The sequence below is a fragment of the Sebastes fasciatus genome, chromosome 7 (genome assembly GCF_043250625.1).
Source record: "Sebastes fasciatus isolate fSebFas1 chromosome 7, fSebFas1.pri, whole genome shotgun sequence".
Taxonomy (NCBI): domain Eukaryota; kingdom Metazoa; phylum Chordata; class Actinopteri; order Perciformes; family Sebastidae; genus Sebastes; species Sebastes fasciatus.
Genome location: NC_133801.1, coordinates 20,197,478 through 20,219,619, shown reverse-complemented (window position 1 = coordinate 20,219,619; position 22,142 = coordinate 20,197,478). Strand labels below are relative to the sequence as shown.

General features: G+C 41.3%; 1 protein-coding gene and 1 long non-coding RNA gene across 2 annotated transcripts in view; one reads left to right on the top strand and one right to left on the bottom strand.

The window, feature by feature from the left end:
- LOC141771638 (uncharacterized) overlaps positions 1-22,142 on the bottom strand; it is a 229,010-nt gene that overhangs the window by 38,695 nt on the left and 168,173 nt on the right. The window lies entirely within an intron of this gene.
- ptgir (prostaglandin I2 receptor) overlaps positions 702-22,142 on the top strand; it is a 30,655-nt gene continuing 9,214 nt past the window's right edge. The window contains exons 1-2 of the mRNA XM_074642083.1: positions 702-938; positions 1,118-2,183. Coding sequence (XP_074498184.1) covers positions 1,338-2,183 — 846 coding nt within the window. The 5' untranslated portion in view covers positions 702-938; positions 1,118-1,337. The remainder of the gene's footprint in view (positions 939-1,117; positions 2,184-22,142) is intronic.

Sequence of the window (22,142 nt, the reverse complement as noted above, 5' to 3'; positions counted from 1 at the left end):
ATGCCTATTTCTTGCAAAAAATGTTTTCAGAAACATCTTGTTGTGTACAGTTTAGCTGTAAAATGAGAAAGTTTGTGACCCAGCAGCCATGTTGAGATCAGTTGTGGAAATACCAAGCACCGCCCACCAGCCAGAGCACAGCCAATAGGAACGCTCTCTCTCTCTCTCTCTGAAATTACCTGTGATTGGTCAAAGTTGATAGATTTTCTAAAGCCTGAAAACAGAGCCATGAGGAGGTGCAGAAGACTAGTCATCTCTCAGAACACTTGAATTACAATATGCTGAAAGGTTATTATGGAATTTTTGCCCAATGATGCCTACTGAAGCTTTAACCATTTCAATCTATTGGTGTCTGTGTTTTGCTATTTATTTCAGTCTACTGCAGTAAATGTAATATATAATATAGTTCACTCTTAAAAAGGTATGCATTAAGGTTTTGTCTAAACTTGAGAGAATAAAATCTGATTATGGTGTATGATATTAATACAGTAGCTAATGTGTTCAACATTAGACACAACAAGGAAGAAAATAACTACCTTTTTTTACCTTCTATTTATCTTAAATAATGTTTTTGAATAACATCTGTCAGTGTGTTTGGCTGCTCCAGTACAGTCAGTGGTGGGTGGGACTCCACATCGATCCGAAACAGACTGGGAGGTGCAGAGAGAGAGAGAGAGAGAGAGAGAGAGAGAGACGGAGAAAGTAAGAGGAGGGACAGCGGAGTTTATTCAGTCTGTCTCTGTGTCTCGTGGGCTCAGTGTCTATCTGCTGCCGGCAGCGGCACTTTTAAACTCCGTATCCTCTTAATATTTTACAAACTGGGAGCCTGAATCCGCGGAAAAAGAAGAAGAAGAAGAAGAAGAAGAAGTTATATTTAAAAGTTTCAGTCGCTCAAGTGTTGCTTCTCTCCGGCAGAGCCAGATGTGTAGTAGTGTAAGGTGAGTGAATATTAGTCACTAAAACTGTGATGAGAACTGTTGAGAATTATTATTATTATATTATTATTATAAGACATTACTGAGAGGATAAACCTGAACAGGATGCCACCCTCGTGGGAAAGATGGTTTTATGTTTCCTATAATCAGCTTTTTTTTATCTTGTGTCATTTGTTCCACAGAAAGATTTCAAAACTGTCTTGAAGTGACAAGAGAGGCAGAAAGAGAGAACCACGTTTTTAGTCAACCCAGCAGCATTATGGGTGTTATTACTACACAGCCCTGCCTGCTGCTGTGTTTCCCAATGATGGTGTCAAGAGGTCAAGATATCCATTTGTTGTGTGGCATTTTGTTATTAATTACACACTGAGCAGGTTTATTTCTTTGCTTTGAGTTAAAAACATGAACAAAAGCATGGTTTCAAACGAAACGTGTCACAACACCACCTGCAATGACACTCTCATCGTGAACGGGGATGGCAAGCCGGCGACGAGCATCATCATGTTCTTGGCCGCCGTGGTGGGCAACCTGCTGGCCCTCTTCATCCTCGGGGTGCACCAGAAGGAGCACCGCTCCAGGTCCTCCGTGTTCTGCATCTTGGTGACCGGCCTGGCCCTCACCGACCTGCTGGGCACCTGCCTCCTCAGCCCGCCCGTGTTCATCTGCTACGCCTGCAACTCGTCCCTGATCAGCCTGGGCGGCCCGAGCCTGTGCAAGCTCTTCGGCTTCGCCATGAGCTTCTTCGGCCTGGCGCCCACACTCATCCTGTGCGCCATGGCCGTGGAGCGCTGCCTGGCCATCAGCCACCCTTACTTTTACTCTGTGCACATCCGCCGCAGCTTCGCCAAAGTGACCCTTTTCTTTATTTACCTCTTTTCTTTGGCCTTCTGCCTCCTGCCGTACGCAGGCTACGGCAAATTCAGACAGTACTGCCCCGGCACGTGGTGCTTCATCGACATGGACGCCACAGGGGACGACCAGGCCAGTTTGGTGCTGGCCTTCTCCCTGTCCTACTCCTCCCTCATGGCGCTGCTGATCTTCGCGGTGTTTGTGTGCAACGGTTCGGTGATCGTCAGCCTGGTCCAGATGCACCGGAGCCAGATGATGCGGCGCGGCTCGGTCGGGTCCACGGGGAGGAAGAGGAAGCTGAGCCTGGCCTGGTTCGCGCAGGGGGACGAGGAGGTGGACCACCTGGTGCTGCTGGCGCTCATCACTGTCATCTTCGTGGTCTGCTCCCTGCCACTCACTGTGAGTTCACCTTTGACCTTCCGTCTCCCTCTCATTCTTTGTATGACTTTTACAGCACATTTTGTGGTTTCGTCCTCAGCATTTTTGGCCAATTTGACCTCTTATTTTCATTACATTACATTTCACAGTAGGGGATGTAAGAAAATATCGATACACAGGAGTATCGCGATATTATGCTTTGCAATACTGTATTGATTCTCCAAAACGCTGTATTGATTTTTAAGTAACCTCTTAGAAATCTGCCGGTGGATCCAGCCTCTATTATGTCTTTCAGAGGTTGTAGCGGGCTCAGTTTTAAAGCTAGGGTGAAGGTACTGGCATCATATGATATTAGAAAAACAACCATGTCATACTTGCATGTCGTGAAGGAGGCTAAATAAAGCTCCAAACTTGCGCTACATTTTGGCAAAGAAATCATAGCCTTTTTCAAAGGGCTCCCTTGACTTCTGACCTCAACATATGTGAATGACTATGGGTTCTATGGGTACCCACGGGTCTCCCCTTTACAGACACTTTATGATAATCACATGCATCTTTGGGCAAAAACCATGCAGTTTTTTGCATGCAGTACAAACTTGTGTTATTTTCGCCCATTCTAAAATGGTTTATCTGAATATTTCTGCATACTGGGTTCCCTAAACAGTCTTGTAATTGAAAAATTGGGTATCACTGGAAAGCTGAGACTCTTGTGGATCCAATGAGTCCAGTTGTATTCATGTGTGAGGATGTTAGTCCCCATAATAGCCATTTCACATAGTAACTTTTCAGTTTTATACATATGGTGGTGTGTCTTTATTCTCGGACAGTTTCCCTGAAATTAGATTTGAAAAAAAATCACAATATATTGAATCATTACGCCTGTATCATGATATGTATTCTATTGCCAGATTCTTGATAATACACAGCCATATCCTTTACAGTGGATATGGGGAAAGAGCTAACACCCTGATGTGTCATGTATTCGGTTGTCGAAACACAAACCAAAACTCCTCAGCAAAAACAAAAGAAGATAAATAAAGCTTGAAAGGGGAACAGACTAGAGAAAGGGAGTTTATCATTAACCATGACTGGATGTAGGTCTGTACACTGACAGTAGAGTTTAGTTTCCAGTTAATTTTAGCGTTAAAGAGTTTCTCCTTCTAAACTTAATTCCTTCCCCCTCATTCTGTAATCATTATATACATAGAAAGCTCAGCTGGCATGGCGACCGTCAATGTATTTCTTGCTGTGGTATTTGTTTGTGTGCCCGGTTGGAGTCTCCACTAATAAAAGGTGTGCCAGAGAGTGCAGCCTTCACCACACAAGGCATGGGTGGCGAAGTGTGTGTGTTAGCTCCATATCTGTCCCTGTTTGAAAGCAGTGTGCCAAACCTTGACAACCCTGGAGGACTGGTCAGGCTCTGCCTTCCCCGGAGGGCAAAGCTCTCCTCTGGGAGGAATCCGAGGTTAACCAGCCTCCCCTATGTGTGTGTGTGTGTGTGTCCCCCTTAAGCAGCAGCCAGAGGTGCTGAGGAAAGTCAAGTTTGGGGAATAAAAAACCAGCTGCAGGATGTGATTAATGTCAGTATTATTATGAAAGGCATCTCTAGCCTTGTTAACAGATGATCAGGTAGATTTACAGGAAGCCATAAAAAGTGTTTGTTCATGTTCACCAACTACTCACTGTCTGCATCTGGATGATTTGTGGTAACAATTGAAGCCTGGAAGGTTTGACTAAGCTACGGTGGCATGCAGCGTCATTTTTACCCAGAAGAGAGAGGTGACGAAACACACTTGTCAACACTTTATAAGTCAGACTTCAGGAAACTGAAACCCCAACTTCATCACTTGTAAAGCGTACATGTTCTAGCCGTCTGGGGATCACTTAAGTCTCAATTTCAAAATAAAAGTAGAAAACTTGTTGGTCTTTTTAATTTTCTCTTCTAAAATTAACTTTTGTTCTCCAAGTTGATTTGCTAACTTTAAACCCCTATTTTTAGATTTACTCATCAATATTAACAATCTAGAGCATGATCAGTATGAGATCAGTATCATTATGTCTGAATAATTTAAGACGCTGTTATTAAGTAATTAGTGATTCATGCGTCATCTCAGCAGACCTGCGTGTGTTTGGGTTCTCGTTTGCTCATGTGCATGTATTGTACATCCATATTGTGGTCGTAACCGAAACAACAGAGACGGCGGTGATGATGACGATGTGCGAGACTGTGAGTGCACCACAGCCGACTTAGCGTGTTTCTAGACAGATGCAGCTTCATGATTAATACCGGTTAGTTTGCCTGAAGCACAACAGATGTTGGCGAATAAAAAAGTCTTGTTGTTTATTGCAATGAAAATATAGTAAAAGCGCACTGACACAGTTCAGAAGTTTGTTCCTTCGCATAGTATACAAGCATTCAGTCATTATTCTTGCGTGTGCTAACATGTGTTTCCGGTTAGTCTTAGTTTACTCAAAGCACTTTCATGTAATTGAATACACCTTGGAGAATGGTGCTTTCAAGCCCTGCAGAATGGGCTCTGTCTGCAGGGACTGCACGCTGGCACTGTAGATGTGGGTTAGATTGAAAACAGGTTGCCGGAAAATGAACGCTTCCTTTTCTTAATGTTAAATTTAGCAGAGGAGATCCGAAAACACTCATTGTTTGTCGTTGCGGACTATATTTACAGATCACGTTTACAAGGTCTTGTGTTTGCTTAGTGGCTTATTGGACAAGAACATACGAGGCCGTGTTTGCTCAGTGTATTTCTGAGGTGTGACTGTTTCTTCTCTCCCAGCGAGGTTATTCATTGTTATTCAGGAGGCAAAAGTTCACATGTTGCGGTTGTGTTCAGGGAACTGGTAAAAGATGGTCAGATATCAGGGAATTTCTTTATTTTTTGGGAGGTGGTGTGGTGGGCTGACGTCATTTTTAAGAGTAATCCATTGGCTGTGAGTGTTTGTCCTGTTACCAGCTTCCCAGGCTTGTCACTGTACAGCCCTGGCCTTATGTTATATATCACCTCTGGCTAATTTAAACCTACAGTACACACAGCCGAAGAAGATAAGGTGCCATTAACCAACAGAACATGATGTGATGAATGTTATCAGCTGTTCTGTGCAAGAACGTTTGATTTGTTTGATGTAGCATAAAACAGGAGGGACATCTTAGTTTGTTCTAGGAAGGACTATTGACTTAGTGTACTGTTGTGTCATGTGGAATATATGGTCACTGCGAAAAAAAAAAAAAAATCCATCTCCAGCTGTAGGACAGGATTCAAAGCCTGCTCTCCCACTGTAGTCAAACACTGTTAGCGCTACATTATGTAAGTCTACACCACCAAATGAACAATACAATTGACCTGAATTAAATCAAGTATGTAGTCTGGGTTGATAGGAATTGGTGCTTAACAGGAAGTTGATTAAAAGAAAGTTAATCATTTATATCACAAGCGCAAATACCAAATATATGCTGGTTTCAGCTTCTCAAATGTGAGAATTTGCTGCTTTTTTCCTGATAAATTAAACAGTTGGCTGCAAAACAGGCAATTTGAAGATGACTCTGAGAGGTTTTTCTGACATTTTATAGACTAAAAAAATGATCAATTAATCAAAAATAAGATGAATAAATGGATTAGCCTTAAAGCTGATCATCCTTAGAAGCTGCCCTATTACTTCCCTGTCGATTAACGTGATCCATTTGAGTTTTTATGATCAGTATATTTCACGCGCCTTGACAGAAGGTTTCCCTCTGAAAAGGAAAATCAACACTCCTCCATTAGGCCTTTCTTTCTTCCTCTTTGTCGCTTGTCATCTTCAGTTTATAAATGGACAGAGCCGTCTCCTTCAGGGGACAGGTACAGACTGATCGCTTGCTTGCGACAATCACCAATACCTCCCCTTCCCTGCCGTTCCCATGGGAACCACAGAAGCTGCCCGCGGTCCATATGTTGCCGGTCAATAACTGGATCAATAACGTGCTGCATTCGTATCCCAAACTATTTGCCAGATTGTAGGTGGTTTTAGCTTTAAATTTCACCCTTTATCATATTAATCAATAGTTCAGACTGAAAATATATATATGAATAACCGCAGGGCAGGTTTTTCTTTTAGGTGACTGTAGCAACTTTAATCTGGAGCAGCACTGTGGGAGTTAAATCACTGACGTTTTGACACTAATGATAAAAGGTTTCCATTAGTGTCTGAGTCTTAGTCAGCAGACTCATTGAATTGTACGGGAGGTTGGAAGACAGGGAAAGCAACAAAGACCCATAAACTAAATTATACCTCACTGTGGTTTTGAAAGTATTATAAGTATCAAAATAGCAGCTGTAATGAGGTGATTTACACTAATTGTTCAGCAAATACTAGATCATTAAAGTGAATTAAGTGCTAAATGGTTGGAGGAATTGAAGGTGGAGTTTTTTAAAAAAAACAAAGTTTGGTTTTACATTCATTGATTCTCACCAAAATAAAACTTTTGAGGGGCTGAGTTTTTGGAATAATTTTAAACCCGTATTGTTTCATTCATGTTTGCATTCCAGCAGTCCTGTCCGTCCTTGCCTCTGTTGGCACAGTTCTACATTTCTTGGCACGTCACCCAACAGACACAGACAATGTATTGCTTCACCATGTGTGCGTACTAATTATAAAACGAGGACCCACTCTTAAAAACGTTGCTCTAAAGGCCCAAACACAACAACCCAACATCAGAGAACTAGCAGCGACGAAGGCCGCCTGTTGCTTCGCCTCACGTCGCCTTTGTCTTGGCCAAAACGTTGCACTCGAACACACCGCAAAGACTATAGCTGACGGCCAACTACCACCACGAACATTCTGCACCTGCGTGAGATGAAATAAGTCTCCATACCGGCAGGTAGCGGTAGTCTGTACTCCTCATTCAAAAAGAGAAACCGGAAGACCAAGGACTGCTGATATACAAGCCGTTGTAATGATACGTATACATGAAACAAAGCGGCGTTTGCCGACCATTTTCACACCACTCTCACTCACCATTTAGCTTCATTCCAGATCGCCATGTTGCTGTGAAAACATCCATGTATTGGAATGATCAGATAAGAGGGCCCACACAGAGTTTACTTGCTTTCCTCACGTCCGTTTCTCTTCTCATGCACTGATTTGTTTAAGCCTAACAGCCAATCAGAGTGATTACTCTCATAGATAGGTTCCGCTGCTGATTCAACATGCTGAATCGGCCGGACAAAAACTCCAACACGGGCAGACTAGAGCCGACGGTGCGGGACACACCGAAAAATAGGCTGACAGGCGCCCACAGACGGCCCCAAACTGACCGATGGCCGACTGTCAGCTCGATGTGTCAGGGCCTTATAGCGCTACTACAGTAAAGGTGAAAAACTCCACAGTCTACCTTTAGAGAATGAGAGTATAGTGCACTTAAAAAACATTTTATATTCCTGGAATTTACATTTTTTACACTTAGATTTTAAATATCATGTCAAAATCAAATTGACTGTTTTTGATTTAAACAGGATATGTCATGAAAAAAAAAAAAGTTCAGTGCTTGTGCACACATATTTAGAGTACCTACCAACCCACAAACTGTGAAATAAGACAACCCAGTCAGTTTTTTGTGGGCTGACCAGATCAGAAAACAAGTGATTCAACAATCCAATCCGATTTGACTCCCCTTCCTATGTCACATTCAGGCTCATTAGAATATATCGTTCACAACGTGAGAACTACCTTTGCAAAGGTGCATCATATTTTTCTCACAAGCCAATCAGAGCAGACTGGGCTTTTTCAGGAGGGGGTCTTAAAGAGACAGGAGCTAAAACGGAGCGTTTCAGATGGAGGGTGAATACAGGTATATTCAGACGGACAGTATGAGGAAAAATAATGTGTTTTTTGAACATTAAAGAATGTAAACATGTTCTAGTAGAAATCCCAAATACAAGTATGAACCTGAAAATGAGCATATGTCCCCTTTAATAACGAGTAGTAAAGTGCATGACTCACTTTGACATCAAGTCTGAGGATTTCATTGCATTGTCCTGCTTGCTCCTAATCCCTCTTTCTCTCCCCTGTGGCTACCAATAATGATTAAAATACAAAGAAGAAAGGCTTGTGGGTTCACAAGAGCCCAGAAGGCTGTGTTCTGCGATTTGGAAAAGGAAAAATGGAAATACCAAACACTTCCAATAGCTCTGAGCAAACTTGGCAAGAGGGATGATTGTCAGGAAGAAGTTAAACAACAGCTCTGACACATATACAGTCACAGGGCATCATGCCTCCAGGAGTCAGTGCAGCACCTCATAAATCTGGGCTGTCTGACAGACTGGGAAGAAGGAAAAGTAAAAAAAAAAAAAATGAAACAGTATGAAACACAAAAACATGCACCGCTTCAGCGATTCTGAAAGTGAAGAATGATAGAGGAACCAGTGAACAGAGCCATATGTAGACATAACTCTAGACGAAAGCCTTTAAAACCACTAAAACATTCAGACAAATGTGACAGTTTATTTCCCTGAAGGACTTAAACCATAAGCAAACAGCTAAATCAACCTTAGAATAGTTTCAAAACAGCCAGGAGCTCTTAAACCCCTCAACATGCCCAGTCAAAGCCCAGACTCCAATGCCAATGAAAATATGCAGAATGACAGCTCTTGAATCCCCACATCCAAACTTGAACCAGATTTAAATCGGTGTGAACGAAGAGAGGAAGTCCCCCAATCCAAAATGACTCTGAAATACCTATAACGCCTGTCAGAGGTGCTATCAGATGAGTCCGCTTGTGCAACAAAAAATGTGGAAATAATGGTGGGAGTCTTTGTGTAGGCAGCGTAGTGTACCGTGACCTTTGCAGTAGTTTGACATGTGGGAGTGGTACAGTCAGAGATGTAAAGACACACATGCTGTGACATGGTCAAGATAAGAGCTTTGTCTCCCAAACTGTCGTTGTGCTTGAGTTGCCCCAGGTGCTGCTGGGAGATAAATTTTATTGTGAGCTTCATCGAGGTTTCTATACGGAAAGATGATGCTCCGCAATCAGCAGCTGGACTGAAAAATCAGGATTCCTTTCTTAGTGGATGGATGCTTTATCCTCCATTCAACATGTACACAACACATTTCAATAGGCTACTCTATCAAAAAGTAAGCACAACTACAAGCCAAGTATATACCTTTCTGTAGGCCTAGGCAAGAATAGTTAATTATGCTTTTCTTAAGTATGGCTCGATCAAAAGGTTAAGTACAAGTAGGCCTATAAGCCAAGTATACTTAGACTTTTCTGTATACTTGTCAGTATAAGTCAAGTATACTTAGACTTTTCTGCGTACTTGTCAGTATAAGCCAAGTATAGTTATATATACTTTTGTTAAGTATATCTCTGATAAGTTCATAAAAAGTAAACTGAAAGCATATTCTCTTATTTTAAGTTTAAAAGAAGTATACTAATAGCACACTTAAATAAACTACGCCTTACAGTAGTCACAAGGCTGCAGTATTGCTAATCCTGCCCTTCACTACTAGTTTTGTCCTGTACGTAGTCACGTTTTACTCGGTTTTACTCGGAAATTGGACAACAAATGGTAGCAATGAAGATCCTCGAGGAGATGAGGTATAGATATTATTGAACCCCTTTGATGTGTCATTGACGTGTGTGGTTGCTGCAGATCACGGCCTCAGGCTACAGTCAGACAATAAGGGGTGTGAGCAGGTGCTGAAAAGATTTGTAATGTGCTGAAGCACAGAATGATGACAAGAGAGTAAAGACAGATGTGGAGAGCAGATATGAGATAGAAAACAGAGGTCATTGTTCCATGTTGTGTTTTTAGTTATCCGCATTAAAAACATATTCATGAGTCGCTGGCCCGGTTATGTGCTTGACTGTGTAGAGGTAAAGTGATCGATGTATTCTTTTGGTACCCTTTTCTCCTAGTTGAAGACTGTATTTTATTTTTCTCATTCTTGCTCCTCGGCTATTGGAAACCAGATGTGCTGTGAAGGACACAGAGGCCCTTTATTGGGCGTGTGTGTGTGGACGTTGCACTATTGCATGGAGAGAGCTTGTAGGTTTCATATTAACGCGTGGTCAGCACATGGCTGTTTGTCAATTGGTCAGAATGATGGTGACTTTGCATAAGTTAAGTAAATTGACCAATGGAAAAGGGTGTCTTTGTCTTGGAGAAAAGCATATAACCTGTGTATTATCTTCCCTCGAGAAGACATTCCTCTTTGACTTCTGGTGTCTTGTGCTAAGGTATTATGTCTCCTACAGTTCTCCATAAGAGCTGAACTTTGCAGCATAATTTGCCTGAATTATGTAGCTCAAATAGATCAGACTCCATCCTCTGCTGTCTTATGCTGTCAAGTTAGCTTTAATAGCTCTAGCGGAGATTTTGATTTAAACCTGTATTAAGTGATTTTTATCACCACTTTGGGGAAACAAGCTGCAAATGCTGACATATCACCACCTTTTCAGTTGATTGAGCAAATTTGGGTGATTATTCTTTGTGGGCTCCTCACTGCGAGCGACCCCTTTCACATACAAGTAGTCATGTGATTTGTGGTTAATATTGATGAAAAGCACTTTAAAGTGTTAATACGTGCCTCCTTGTCCCCTCCATCGTCTGGTATTTTGTTATTGCTCAAGTTGCCATATTTACTTCTGGAAGTGAAAACATTGAATATAGCTCTTTTAGTCATAATGCATCACAGCTTTACTGTGGTTGCTGACTTGAAATCAATAGAAAGTTAAAATGAATGCTGACATGGCAACAATGGACAACATCCTGTTTGGGGCTGCCTTCTTAATGCCTGTCCCTTGAATGATCTCTGTCTACTTCCAGTCAGACTGCCTGCCACATATTTCTCTGCAACTACATATTGAAAACATTACTTTGGTACTAAAGCGGGGGATGTAGAGCGATAAAATACCATCAACTGCATTTGCTCGCCCGCACTTCTGAACTTTCAGTAACCTTTTAAATTACAGGTCCTTAATTGATGAAAATAATTGATGGTAAAATAGATGCCATTATTTTATAAGGTGCCCTTGATAGATCCATTATGTGCTTATGAATAATTTACCTTGTCCGTATTGGGCGTATTGCATGTAGTCTGATTATTTTTGATAAATACATGATGAAAAAAATGTAAAATCTAATAGCCCTTGCACCGAAGAATTGGCCCGAGATAATCCCTTGTTGTGCATTCACGCTCTGACAAACATCTTTGAACAAAAGCCCAGCAGTGTTGGCAACAAATGTGAAGTTTGCAACAGATGATGTCTGGAAAAAAAATTTCATAATTAGTGCTGGTCTCAGAAGTGTGCGGACATTCTGTTGAACTATTGCATTGTGAAATAAAAAAATGAAGACTGTCAAAGTTAAATTGTAGCGGACTAAGTTTTAAAGGTAGAGTTAAGATACTGGTATCATATGAAACTAGAACACCAAAGGAATCCATTGGTACCAACCATGTCATACTACAACTACTACTACTCGACGCGAAGGAAGTTAAATAACGCACCAAACCTGCTCCAAATTTTGGCGAGGAAAACTGGCATGGCCATTTTCAAAGGGGTCCCTTGACCTCTGACCTCAAGATATGTGAATGAAAATGGGTTCTATGGGTACCCACGAGTCTCCCCTTTACAGACATGCCCACTTTATGATAATCACATGCAGTTTTGGGCAATTCATAGTCAAGTCAGCAAACTGACACACTGACAGCTGTTGTTGCCTGTTGGGTTTGAGTTTGCCATGTTATAATTTGAGCATATTCTTTATGCTAAATGCAGTACCTGTGAGGGTTTCTGGATAATATTTGTCATAGTTTTGTGTTGTTAATTGATTTCCAATAAGAAATATATAAATACATTTGCATAAAGCAAGCATATTTGCCCACTCCCATGTTGATAAGAGTATTAAATACTTGACAAATCGCCCTTTGAGGTACATTTTGAACAGATACAAAATGTGTGATTCATTTGCGATTAATCTCGATTAAATATTTTATTCGATTGACAGCCCTAAAATATATATTCTTGTCAATACCCATTTTTCAGCAGTCATGACTGTATTAGTAATGGACTTTGCAACAGTGGGCTGCCAATTAAACAGGGTCTGTATTTCATGGGGGTCAGTGACAACATTTCTAGGTGAGTCAATCGGGACAAAGTTACAGTTAACTGACACTGAACGATCTTGTAAAACAGCAGTGCAAAAACACATTTTCACTAAGCCGTGTGCATCTGTTTTCACCTTAAGTTGTGGCCAATAGCTGTGGACACGTGTCATTGATTACCCTTGTTTGTCGTTTCCATGAGGTGTTTTTCAAAACTTTCTGTGCCTGATAAAGACGGTCGGTCCAGATCGGAACAACAGATGATTAAAGTTGTAATAGGAGCATAAAACACGTGCGCATTTCTACTTTTCCCTGTAGAATCTACGTCTCCAATAGTTTTAAGACCGGCATCTTTTATTACATTGACCAAACAATAAAATCGTATTGATCTTGGCAAATGTTATTAGTTGTTGGCCTATTTTGCTTCTTCGGGAGATGAAGAGCGGTCAGCCCAGAATAAATCTTCTTCTCCGATCAATAGCTGCCTCCGAACTCATTTGTTTAGTTACTCTTTGCTCTAAATGAATAGCGTGCCGGCTGTCGGCAGCTGTTGTTTAGGAGTAGGTGTTATTGGAAAGACAAACTGTATATTCCTCCTTTTAAATACTGCTATTTCAATAATTTGCTTGACCCAGCTTTTCTTTTATGACTTAAAAGATTATTTTTCGTACCACATTTCAGGCAAACAAAAAGCACATAAGTGCTATTTTTCCTTTTCTCTTGCTAATGACTTCCTCGGACATAAACATTTGGTCCAATCAGTCAATTAATTAATTATTTGAATGACAGAAACTCAACACAAACACAATATTTTAAACTTTCCGTGATTTCAGCTTCTCAAAATCGAGGATTTACTGCTTTTCTTCTTCTGTTCTTGTTGACGTCATTTCAAATTGGAGTGCTTGTTGGACAAAACAAATGATTTAAAGAGGTCATTACATTGACATTATATAGAATAAATGACTAATAAATAACTTTATTGGTAGATTATAAACATAATCATTAGTTGCAGTAATCAGTGTAGGCAATACACATGATCAAGACTACGAATAATGAGAAGATTAGTGGATTTCTGAAGGAGCTTGTGGGTGTGGAAGACCACCGAGCTGGAAATGTGTTTTCCGACTGATATGCACTTGTATTGATTCGTGTGTAACAGACGCTTCTGTGAATGTTTTCACTCTTTGCAAGCAAGCGGGGCACACCTAAACACCATTTCTTCTCAACGGTGGTTGTCTTTGAGAGAGACGGTAACAGAAGGAAGATTTCCTTTTGATGCACTGGTGTGCAGAGTAGTAGGTTGGTAGGTTGCATGCAGGCTGAAATAGTCACAGTTGCCAAGACATACAGAACTTATCAGTAAATCCTTCACACGCAGCCGTTCACCGTGTGTACAAACACATTATTTACCGCTCTCCATATTTGTCTATTTGGGTTCTTGCCATGTGTGTGTCCACAGTTATTTGTCTATCCTTCATTGTTCACACAGCATTGCGTGAAATGAGCTCCACACCCAAGTGTGGAGTTTCTCAACCTCAGGGTTGGGACCCCTCGTGGTGTCACTTGATATGCAGAGAGTGATGTATTGATATTTGTTTATTCCCAGAATATTTATTAAACATGTCCGAGAAAGAATTATAAGCCTACACTTTAAAATCTATTTTGAGCTCCATCCATGCTTTTGAAAACATAATACTGTATACTAACGTTTTAAATGGCAACTTCGGAGATATATTTCAGGAGGAGCGGACTCACTGAAAAAGAAGGAGTTTTTCTACCAACAAACCAACAAATATATGGCTCGGTAACTTCTAGCTTAAAAGATGGGGCATGAAACTCACTATTAACCCCCATAATGCCGAGGGGAGCTGCACATTCAGGTGATAATTCCCTGTATGTTCATCACTACGAGGGTTGGTTGACGTGAGGTGGTCAGCTAGATACCTCAGAGAGCACACCAACCAGAAAACAGCCATTTCATCATTTTAGCTGTTACGGAATTAACCGTAACTAATCTGCCAACGTTGATGTTTGTCATTTTAAAGAGCGACAAATGTAAAGCCTGCTATCTGTATGTTTTCCATTGCTCATTGCAAATAGAAAAGTGAGGAGATAAAGGGGATGAGAAATTTGTTAATGTCAAAACAAATCCAGGTATTTTGCCAAACGCGAACCGGATCCAAAATCTAACCGGCAATCCAAAACCTCCCCTGATGTTAACTTAATAACTTCATCTTCCGGGAAATGTTGATACAGAGAGAACAAAAGGATTCTTGTTTCATACTCCACTTTTCCAACAGTCTCAGGAGATATATGGCCTAATAAAAGTTGGCTGAGCCGCCGTGAAATGCAACGCCCTCACATCAAACAAACCCTAAGTGCAGCTGGTGATCGTCTGTTGTGCTGAGGGACGTGTGAAAAAGGGAAATCCACTTCAATAAAAGCCTGATATAAACAAACACTCGAGAATCAGCTTGATAAGGTGACGTGAGATGGGCGTGTTTCAGTTCATCTCAAATCTTTCATCATGGGAAGAAAAAGTAAGAGCTCACTCGTGATTGCATGCGTAAAATTAAATCTTTTAGTGTAACGAAATCACTGAGTAAAGGAAGTATGGATGTTGGATGTTGAATATTTCCTTTCCTGTTCCATTAAGTTGACTTCAGCTGGCATCAGATATGTTATGATTCATTAATAAAAAACTTTATTAGATAACCAGTCGTGCCGTTGACGCTGGAGGGTGTTCACTTTCCTATCACAACTTGTAAATTATGATGATCCTTCTGACTAACACAGTATGAATCACTCAGCTTTCAATTATTGATTATTCCTGCATGCCAGAACACTCAGTTTTCCGGTTTCATTCTTTACCACAAGCGTCATTAAATTGTCTTTGCGGAGTTCTCCCTTCAAAGTGTGTCCGAGCACTTTGACAACTGGGACTAAACAGATCCAATAAGACAATTGCAACCAGGCTGCCATTGCAGCAGAGTTTTTTTAGGGCCCAGTGAACTCTAGCTGTTATTTAATTGTTTGTTTAAATGCGGGAGATACTGTTGGGGGTGCTGCAGGAGTATGGTGGGTGAGGGTGGCACTTCTTAGGGCCATCCAATCTCTGTACGCCCAAAGCGAGAGCTGTGTTCGGGTTTTCGGCAGTAAGTCGGACTCGTTTCCGGTAGGGGTTGGCCTCTGCCAGGGCTGCGCATTGTCACCAATCCTGTTTGTGATATTCATGGACAGGATATCGAGACGTAGTCGGGGGGAGGAGGGTTTGCAGTTCAGTGTGCTGAGGATCTCATCGCTGCTTTTTGCAGATGATGTGGTCCTGTTGGCATCATCGGTCTGCGACCTCCAGCACTCACTGGATCGGTTCGCAGCCGAGTGTGAAGCGGCTGGGATGAGGATCAGCACCTCTAAATCTGAGGCCATGGTTCTCAGCAGGAAACCGATGGATTGCCTACTCTGGGTAGGGAATGAGTCCTTACCCCAAGTGAAGGCGTTCAAGTACCTTATTCGTGAGATTGGCCGGAGAATCGGAGCAGCGGGGGCGGTATTGCATTCGCTTTACCGCACCGTTGTGACGAAAAGAGAGCTGAGCCGGAAGGCAAAGCTCTCGATCTACCGGTCAATCTTCGTTCCTACTCTCACCTGTGGTCATGAGGGCTGGGTCATGACCGAAAGAACTAGATCGCGGGTACAAGCGGCCGAAATGAGTTTTCTCCGGAGGGTGGCTGGCATCTCCCTTAGAGATAGGGTGAAAAGCTCAGTCATCCGTGAGGGACTCGGAGTAGAGCCGCTACTCCATTGCGTTGAAAGGAGCCAGCTGAGCTGGTTTGCGCATCTGGTAAGGATGCCCCCTGGGCGCCTCCCTAAAGATCCAGGACTAGGTGGAGAGATTATATCTGCACATTGGCCTGGGAACGCCTCGGGATCCCCCAGTCAGAGCTGGTTAATGTGGCCCGGGAAAGGGAAGTTTGGGGTCGCCTGCTGGAGCTGTTGACCCCAGATATGCGGTTGAAGATGAGTGAGGGAGTCAGTGAGTGTTTAAGTGCACAGAACCTGGAAATAAGTGATGGGAATAAGTTCCCCCCACTCTCCTCTGCTCCAAGAGACTCCCTCACCGTCCTAAAAATAACATCAATGACATTGTTAAGTCCAATGTGGAAAAATAGTTTGATATATAATGATGCTGACAAATGGTTAAGTCCCCAGATGAGTTATTTATTTATTTATTTTTACTTTTTATTTATTTATGTTTCAGTTGTTATTACACTGAACAAATTTCACATCAAACATAAAAACAAAGAAACTCAAAAAACAAAAACACAAAAAAAAAAAATCTATTCTTTTCGGATCACCTGAAGTGTCAGCAAACCGGAAGTCCCCCAGAGGAGTTATTTTAAGTCAGTTTATATTTTTTGATGTGTGTAGCTCAGTTATGGAATCAGCTACTTGACGTGGAAGAAAGCAGGCTGAGTGGAAAGATGTTTATTTTGGATAAACAAACTAACTGTTGATGAAGAGAAGAGTGCACTTTGGCTCGGTGAGCTATTTTGTGAAAATGAAAAGATCAATAATCAGAAAGACAAACGGTGGTTGCAGAATGTAAAGAACATTTGTATATTTGTAAGCACTCAATGTTGAAACTGGACGTATCTGCAGATGAAGAAAAGCTTTTTACTGGGAACTAGTTTTTGTTTAGTAAGATAAAAACTCAAGTTTACTGAGACCGAGTTGGCTACTCACTTAAACATTTAAAGAAATGGCTCAACATTTTGCTTATTCACTTTGAAAATTTATAGAAGCATGTACACTGTTACCATTTTTTATTTTTTATTTTGGTTTTATCTACAGATGTATTGTTATATTTTCAATGTTTGATAATGTTGTGTCTTGTAATCTCATGAGGGATGGGTTAAATGTGGACGGTCGGTGGACGGTGCCGTGCTATTGTTCTCATCCCCCAATATTCTGAAACCCCAATAGTCCAAAAAATAAGGCTGTCCTCGACCAAAGAAATTCTTTGTTGACCAACATTGATACGATTTTGTAGACTAATCGATTAGTTGATTTAATCGACAGATCTGTAAAACTGAGTCTCTCCACAAAGAATCACACTAAAGCACCACTTTAAATCTTGTGTTTACCAGAGATGTGCTCATAAGTTCCTTGGAAATAAGTCATTCAGCACGAAAAAAGCATAAAAAATGACTAATCGACTTGATAAATCTGAGTCGACTAAGACCAAAACGACCGATTAGTCGACTAATCGACTAAGAGGGGGCAGCCCTACCGAAAAATGTCCCATTGGACCGAAAGCTTATTTGTCCAGTAGCCCGTTATCCTGAAAACAAATGGCCATTGTTCCGAAAATACACACTCTCCCTGCAACAAACAGACGCACATGGCTAACTATTATGCAGAATGATGTCATCGTACCTTTCCGAGAAGTTAGTCTTTAGAGCTTTCTGCCAGAAAGGGTTTATTTGAACTCAAACCATGATCTTTTCCTAAACCTAAACAAGTAGTTTTGTTGCCTAAACCTAAAGAAATTTGGCAAAATAAAAATCGGGAAGGTACTATGACGTCATTTTGCATACTAATTAGCCAAGTGCTTCTGTTAGTTGCATGTAGAGTTTGTATTTTCAGAGCAATGGGCCTTCGGAACGATGGCCGTTTGTTTTGGGGATGACATTCTGTCGAACAAATGGACTTTCAGTCCAATGGGACATTTTTTGGACTATTGTGATTTAGGAATAATGGACCGTCGGAACAATGGGCAGTCTCTAGAAGGAGACAGAAATAAAACACACTATTTGTATTCATATATCCCATATTCACAAATTATCCTCCGATGGCTTTACAATCTATTTGAGTGTAGGAAGTCTGATATGCATTGATGAATGCCATAATCCAGGCATCTTATCTACTGTTGCCCCTTTGCTGCTGACCTCCAGTTAACACCCACCCAGCACACAGATTTATGGTCCCAGCAGCCTCGTAGGAAAAACTCACAGTTGGATGTTTAAAGGGAGGAATGCTGGGTTCCAACAGTCCTGACAGAGTAATCATTTAGAAAAAAACAAGCTTTCACAGGATAATTGAAGATCAAAATAAACACGATAGAACAGCCACACCTGTGCTTACTTATCATCAGTCACTTATATATCCTTGTCATGATGGAAGTGCTTTGTGGTTGTCCTTATTCACACTAGCAGCACTAAGAGGAAGTACATTTGTTGAATACAGGCGGAATTATACAAATCTGCGCAGTGACTGCAGAACGTAATGATTTTTTGTCAGTTGTATATGTATAGTAACGTTTTATGCAGCGGGTGGCGTTACTAAAATGTTGGCATTACTGCAGCACACACCAAAGTCAGCATGTGTTTTAGGACACAATCTTCCTGTGTTTAACTAAAAACAATGTTGTAATATATTCGCTTAATGACGTGTATTGTGTCGTGTTTGTTTTTTAAATCCAAAAAACAAAACTTCCAGACTGTGTGTGACACCTAACTGATTCATTTGGCTGTGGTTTGTTGTCAGAGTCTTGGGGAAAGTCATAAAACTGCAGGCCGGCAGTGTGTGTCAAGACTTGTAACAGTCTGTATTTAGTCTGTAGTTAGCATTGTTTTAATGCCAAAGAAAATGATCTGGAATACCACAGATGCAGTCATTATCAGATAAAAGCTGAAATCTTTCTCTTTAGCACTGAGAAGTAGTTGAAATTATGTTTTTACTACAAAAAAACCTCATGCATCCGATGTCACATTTGGTATTTTTCCACATCACTCTTGCAAGCTAAACCAAAAATGACCTCACCCGACCACGTTATGTCTAAATAATGTCTAATTTGTCATTTGCTAAAGCGATGAAATCACACACTGAAGTAAGTAACGCGAGATGACGCACGTCTTGCAGTTTAAAAGCAACAGGGGTAATTGGCATTGTTGTAAAGGTAGCGAGACACGTGCGAGAGCAGCAGCAACACTGAATAGCAGCACATAAACAACAAGTAGAGCCACAGTAAAACATGCCAGTCTTAACTTTTAACAATACGCCACTATTGAGATGACGTGAAATTACCGTGTTTCAACCCAAAAAGCTACAGATTTTAACTTTAAGTACCCAAAACGCACATCTAAGCTCTGGGATTACTGACTGGAAGGGAAATACAGGAAAAGAGTTTAACGACCTCTGCTCATATTTAACAAAGTTCTGGCCATTATTACTATATGTTATGATAACATAGCAGCACTCAGCTGTTTTTGTTAGCTTAGAATGAGCCCTTCATATCTACAAAGGGAGCGGGTCCTCTTCACGGAGTCTGCCATGTTGCTCCGACATGTTTCTACAGTAGCCCAGAACGGACAAACCAAACACTGGCTCTAGTGAGGCTTTCACTTTTTTACGTCACCTTAGTTCTCCGATATGTTTGTGAAACTGCGGCGAACTGCAATATCACGGTTTTGCACTCGGCAGCTCACGTTACCTCAGTCTTGGAAAAGGAGGAGTGAGCAGAGGGGTAGTTGGTTGCAATCTGCAACCACACCACTAGATGTACCTGTACACTGTACTTTTAAGTGGTTTAGAAGAATATAGGCAAACTAGGAATTTATTTACGGCCCGTCTGGTCATCTAACTACTAATGTTATCACAGATGTTATCACATCCTCATAACTCAGTAATGCAGTTGTTGTCATAACCAATAGGAATGATGGATAGACCTACAAAAATAGGACCTAGGTTTTAAAACAACAACATAATTACAAATGAATGTTGTTCAATGCCAATGAAAGTAAAAGATATAATTTATAGGGCTCAGTTCTGCTCAGCTGTTGGCAAATGAGATGAGGAAGTGTGCACATGGCCGAGAATTACAAAAGTGGGATGAAAGTGTGTCCAATCGTGAAATGAAACACAAGTACAAGTCAACAACAATCACATAAATTGAAGTAAAATTTTCAGGCATTAACATCTCTCAAAGATAATCTGCCACTGATCTCAAAGTGCATACATGGCATCAGCAACATCAAATATGTTCAGTATAGGCAGCATAAGGCTCTCACAGCTTTATCTGTGTTTTTCCTGGCCACAGTGCGCTTGGTGGATCCTGTTGGGTCTCAAAACTATGGTGTACGGTCATAGATCTGCTCTACATATAAAGCGTCTTGAGATAACTTCTGTTGTGATTTGACGCTATACAAAAATAAATTGATTTGATTTGATTTGATCTCTATGAAAGAGGAACTGCGGTGAACGCCTGTTGAGTCTCCTGTCTGTCGCAACAGCAACAAGGTTTTGCAACATGACCAGTGTGCCGACCTATTCTTATCATATAGACACATATCATCAGCCCACTTCATATTTCACTTTGCCTTTTTTTTTAAGTTGGGGTTTCACCCTTTCGCAGTTGCTTCCACTTCCTCTTTGGCGTTGCTACTGTGTTTGTTTTTTTGTCATCGGTTTGTTTTGTTTTTTTCAGTAATACCGCAACTCCTGCAGCTTCTCACCCCACACATGCATGACAGTTTACTCATCAGGGAGCTCACCCTGACCCGTTGGATTTACAAGTCTGAGACTGTGGGCCTCCCCTCAGACACAGCCCTTAGTTTACTTGCTTAGTTTTGCTCAATTCCCGGATGGATCATGATTATGTTACTTGATCCCATAAGACAAGATAGCCCAGTATTGCCGTTTGACATAACTTCAGACTACACCAAACACATAAAAGAGGTATGTTGTAAAGACATTTATTAGTTTCTGACTCAGGGAAAGTGTAAAAAGTGTAAAATCCCTCAAAACTACTGTATCTCTTTAACCAACTCACACACACACAATAGGCTATTCTATGAGATCTTCTTTTGATAACTGATCTAATAACTAATGTAATATGTTCTCACTTCCGTTCACTGAGCCTCCCATGAAACAGTTTGCAGACCCCTGGGGAGGCCCGCCTCACTTTGAAAACCGCTGGATTAGATTCTTCAATTTACATTACTCAGGAGAAAGAGGCTGATCATTTTAGATTCTGTAAAGGCTCTATCATAACTGGGGAAGAGAGTGATGCACCAAACAACACCCATGAGTTATTGCCGATGGGGTGTGTAAAACGTTTGTTATTGTGTGCTGTGGTCACTTTTCTTCCCAGATAGTTGACTGGATTGAGTGTTAGAGCGACACCTCTTCTCTGGAATAGTTTTCTCACTGAAGTCCATTTTGCACAATGCTGGTAAAAGCTCTAATGGCTCCAGGTTACTCGCTGCAGCCTCGGGCACTTCTTCTTAAGGAGGAAACTCACTAATGGATGTTCAGACAGCGTTATTCCCCTGATGAAACTTGTCTGAAGATGAAAACAAGCTGACTTTACTGCCTCACGTTGCTGCCACTCATTAACATTCGATGTTTTCTTGCTCCTGAGAACACAACACATTTACATTTAAATGACTCCTGGGATGCTGCCTAAGTGAACAGATTAATCCTGAGATTGTTCTCTGTGTTGTAAAAGTCACTAAACAAAGCCTGAGGAGAAATTCACATAATGGACAAATTGATTACATGCACCAGATGCATGTCGACGCTCTTTCCATCAGACACCCACTCCTTCTACCTCTCTGTATCTCGTTCTGTATGTCAAAGGACACAAACCATCTCCTCACTGACCTAACCTGCACCTAACTGCAGATTGTGGAGCAGGGAAATTCCCCTTCAGTGTAGAAATGACAATGCTCCGTTCCAGACAGCTCTGACGTCGGTATTTTCTCAGTTGAAATTTCCAACTTCCGACCTTCAAGGCTTCAAGGTGCAAACGTAAACAAAAGCTGTGGCGTGACATTTGTCACAACCGTGACAAACTGATGTTTATTTGCTCTC